This window comes from Geospiza fortis, unplaced genomic scaffold (genome assembly GCF_000277835.1).
Source record: "Geospiza fortis unplaced genomic scaffold, GeoFor_1.0 scaffold662, whole genome shotgun sequence".
Classification (NCBI taxonomy): Eukaryota; Metazoa; Chordata; class Aves; order Passeriformes; family Thraupidae; genus Geospiza; species Geospiza fortis.
The window spans coordinates 476,779-477,223 of NW_005054450.1; the positions used below are offsets into that span (position 1 = coordinate 476,779).

The 445-nt window shown below is 56.2% G+C and overlaps 1 protein-coding gene across 1 annotated transcript in view; it reads right to left on the reverse strand.

The window, feature by feature from the left end:
* The window catches only part of PLEKHN1 (pleckstrin homology domain containing N1), a 19,323-nt gene that overhangs the window by 2,666 nt on the left and 16,212 nt on the right, over nt 1-445 (reverse strand). Inside the window, 1 exon segment of the mRNA XM_031062542.1 lies at nt 152-291. Within this exon segment, the coding sequence (XP_030918402.1) occupies nt 152-291 (140 nt within the window).

Genomic DNA, 445 nt, shown 5'->3' on the forward strand with positions numbered 1-445 from the left:
AATTTATAGATAATAAATTTATATAATTAAATAAATGTATAATAATATTTAATCTCTTAGTTTCATTATTTAAAAGCTTTCTCTCTGGCCTCAGGTCAAAGGTGGTGCTCTCTGTTAAAGTCAGTGTCTGTTCACAGAGACATTCCCAAACCCTCGTCAAGCAAGGTGCCAGTGCTGGGGGTGCCAGGGAGGCAGCACAGGTGCCCGGTGCCAAAGGCAGGGCAGAGCAGGTGGGGCCTCACCTGGGGGGAGCAGCTCAGGGCCCAGGTGTTCCTGTGGCACGGAGCAGATCTGGGGACAGAGGGACAGCCTGCTGAGGGTGGCAGTGCCAGCCTGGGACCCTGCCCGGCGGGACATCGGCCCGCTCCCTGCTGAGCAGAGGGCCCAGAGCCCTGCAGGGAGCGCCCCGAGCAAGGTGGGACCCCAGCTTTGTTCCCTGCACCCC